Here is a 3416-nt window from a genome sequence, read left to right as displayed (position 1 = left end):
ACACCGCAGCCCAGAAACAGGGAGGGGCGAGTATGGAAAATCTCGGGGCCTGGAGCAAGCAGCGGGGGATCGGGCCCCCATAGCACGCCAGTGACCCTGACGGTGAGTGAGCTCCTCCGCCTGCTCAGGGCCCCGGCACTTGCCCGCGGGCGCCGGGTGCTGCTGCCGGCCCTGTACATTTTTATACATCATATATAGAGGACTGAATATCTGTTATAATTTTTCTGTATCCTGTGTCTACATAGCTGAACCCAAACTTTACTCTGAGTATTAAATAATTGTAGTTTATTTTCTCTCTTCCATCAGCCATGGCGTCTATTGATCTGAGAGAAGAGCTGCTCTGCTCCATCTGTTTATCGACGTTTAAGGACCCTGTAATGCTGAGATGTGGACACAACTTCTGCCGGGTCTGTATTGGTCGTGTGCTGGATACACAGGACGAGTCTGGAGTTTATTCCTGTCCTGTATGCAGAGAAAAGTTTCAGGGGCGGCCGGCACTGATGAGGAACTTATATCTTCATAATGTCACAGAACGTTTCCTGATTACTCAGCAAGAACGAGAGGAGATCACCGGGATCTGCTGCACTTACTGTGTGGACTCTCCTGTACCTGCTGTTAGATCCTGTCTACACTGTGAGGCTTCTCTGTGTGATAAACACCTGAGATCTCACAGCAAATCACCAGAACACGTCTTATCTGATACCAGCACTTCTCTGGAGAAGAGAAAATGTTCTGTCCATAAGAAGATCCTGGAATATTACTGCACTGAGGACGCTGCTTGTATCTGTGTGTCCTGCTGTTTGATTGGGGAACATCGGGGACATCGTGTGGAGATGCTGGATGAGGCCTCTAAGAAGAAGAAGGAGAAACTGATAAATGTTCTGCAAAAACTCATCACAAAGAGCAAGAAGACTGAGGAAAGAGTCCGGAGTCTGGAGGAGCGCAGGAGAAAAGCTCAAGGAAAAGCAGCTGGAGAAGCTGAGAGAGTCACTGCCCTGTGTACAGACATCAGGAGACGGGTGGACGACCTGGAGAAGAAGGTCCTGAGTGAGATCTCCAGGCAGGAGAAGGAAGAGTCACTGTCACTGTCTGCTCTGATCCATCAGCTGGAAATAAAGAAGGACGAGCTGTCCAGGAAGATGAGACACATTGAGGAGCTGTGTAACATGACGGATCCACTGACTGTCTTACAGGAACCAGACACCGGTGACTTGTGTGATCCTGAGGAGGAGGGAGGTGATGAGGACACAGGGGGACATGATAAACAGCCCCATGATGGAGATGCCCTGGATGTGGCTGTGATCTCACACACATTACACACATTATGTGACGTAATATCAGCTATAAGGAGCGGGATCTATGTGGAGGATTCTGCAGACATATTACTGGATGTAACCACAGCTGGTAATAATGTCCTTATATCAGACGACCTGAAAACTGCAACCTGGACAGGAGAGAATCAGAAACGTCCAGAAACAGCAGAGAGATTCCTGGGTTACCAGGTGATGAGCAGGAGAGGATTTACCTCAGGACGACATTACTGGGATGTGGAGATCAGTAGATTAGGGAGGTGGAGTGTGGGGATGTGTTATCCCAGTATAGACAGGAGGAGGCGTCAGTCACTGATTGGATTTAATAACAAGTCCTGTAGTTTGTGGAGATATAATGATCAGTATTCAGTGAGACATGACAGTAAAATGATCCGGTTACCTGACAATATCTCCAGTGATAGAGTCAGGATATATCTGGATTATGAGGCCGGGCAGTTGTCCTTTTATGAGCTGTGTGACCCCATCAGACACTTACACACCTTCACTGCCACCTTCTCCGAGCCCCTCCATGCTGTATTATATGTATATGAAGGTTCTATAAAGATATTAGGGGGAAGAAGTAACTGGGTGAAACCATTATAACGTGATACATCCATTGATACGATAGAGAATATCTCAGATTTGTTGCATTTAAATGTTTTAGATCATTCAACTAATTGTAATATAAAATAAAGACAAGCTGAAAGATCAAAATGTGTTAAAATTCCAAGTGTTTGCCCCTTATAACTGGTTATATATCTGCAATGATTTTTTTATTGTGAATTAATATTTGGCGCACTCTTTGCATAGTTGTTTTAATTCTACTATTCTTGAGGGTTTTCTCGCATGAACTTCCTGATTCTGTCCTGTAATAATTTCTCTAGGATTATTATATATGATGTATTTTTTTTAAATGACTTAAAACCCTGTGCAGAATAAAGTACAGGCAAATTAAATGAGATCTTTGGAATGTTTTGTGCACGATGCCTCATTTTCCGCTTGTAACTTGAACGGTGCAACTTTTTAACATTTACCATGTCCATTGTTTCTTCATTTTGCTGCATTTTTTGGGTCATAGACATCAATGTGGAGCCCATTTTCTGAAGAAAATAAGTGTTGCTCTAATGATTTCTACAGGAAGCGATATAAAATATAAAAAATATATTAACAAATTGAAAAAATAGAAAAAAAGTGTCGCTTTCTAGAGAAAGGAATTGTGATATCACAGGAGCAAGAAGCAACAATCCAGCAGGAATATAAAATGTTGAACATTAAAAAAAAATTCAAATACAAAATTTACTTGCAGATTTTCGCAAGTTTCATACAATTTGTAAGTGAAAAAAAAAAACAGATAAAAAAATCCATTTCATACATTGACCCAAATAGGGTCAGTATTCGAATTGCCAATTTTTTATTTTCTTTTAGAAGTGTCCTTATTGCTTTGATTCAGTCTACTGTCCTACAACTGAACCCAACCGTCCTTGATCTTTATTAGAGATGAGCAAATATGTTTGGAAAACAATCGTCAAACATAAATTCGTCACGAATATGGCACATTCGGAATCACAAGCATTTTTGTCTTATATTCATTCGGTAAAATGTGCGGGAAAATAATTGCGTTGCCACTGAAGTATTTTCAGCACTTTGGCTAGGATAGTGGTGGTGTATGATGAGCGGGAGGCACATGTTTGATAAGGGGAGGGGTGGGGAGACTCAGAGGGGCCGCGTGCTTGTAATTTTTTCTCTCTAACTTTATGTATTCAAATTGCGGCTAGCCAATCAGGGTGCAGGAAACATCCACAATGTCCAGACACAAGGGCTTGTGCCATTGGGTGCTGAAATCACATGTCTCTCTCTATGGAAAGAGTGGACGTCTTGTTTTAGTGCCATTTTTATCAATATAACAGCGCAGAGAAGCTGCTCCTGACGCTAGTCCTCGGTGCTGATAGATGTTAGCTAGGCAATTGTTTCTAAGTCAGATAGTTTAGCTAACTAGTGTCCTGTGTGGCTGTAAAATTGACTTTCCAGCAGATTATTTTTTTCTAGCGCCATTAGTGAGGTCCACAGGCAAAGACAGCAGAGTACATTTCTTAGAAGTGTGCTGTG

General features: G+C 42.6%; 1 protein-coding gene across 1 annotated transcript; it reads left to right on the top strand.

The window, feature by feature from the left end:
• Positions 1 to 228: 228 nt before the first annotated feature.
• Positions 229 to 2295, top strand: LOC143774024 (E3 ubiquitin-protein ligase TRIM39-like). Its single transcript, XM_077261314.1, has one exon. It carries the CDS (start codon positions 309 to 311, stop codon positions 1911 to 1913), a length of 1605 nt encoding a protein of 534 aa, XP_077117429.1. The 5' UTR covers positions 229 to 308; the 3' UTR covers positions 1914 to 2295.
• The last annotated feature ends 1121 nt before the right edge of the window (positions 2296 to 3416 follow it).

The sequence above is a fragment of the Ranitomeya variabilis genome, chromosome 5 (genome assembly GCF_051348905.1).
Source record: "Ranitomeya variabilis isolate aRanVar5 chromosome 5, aRanVar5.hap1, whole genome shotgun sequence".
Classification (NCBI taxonomy): Eukaryota; Metazoa; Chordata; class Amphibia; order Anura; family Dendrobatidae; genus Ranitomeya; species Ranitomeya variabilis.
This window is presented reverse-complemented; position numbering and strand designations above follow the sequence as displayed.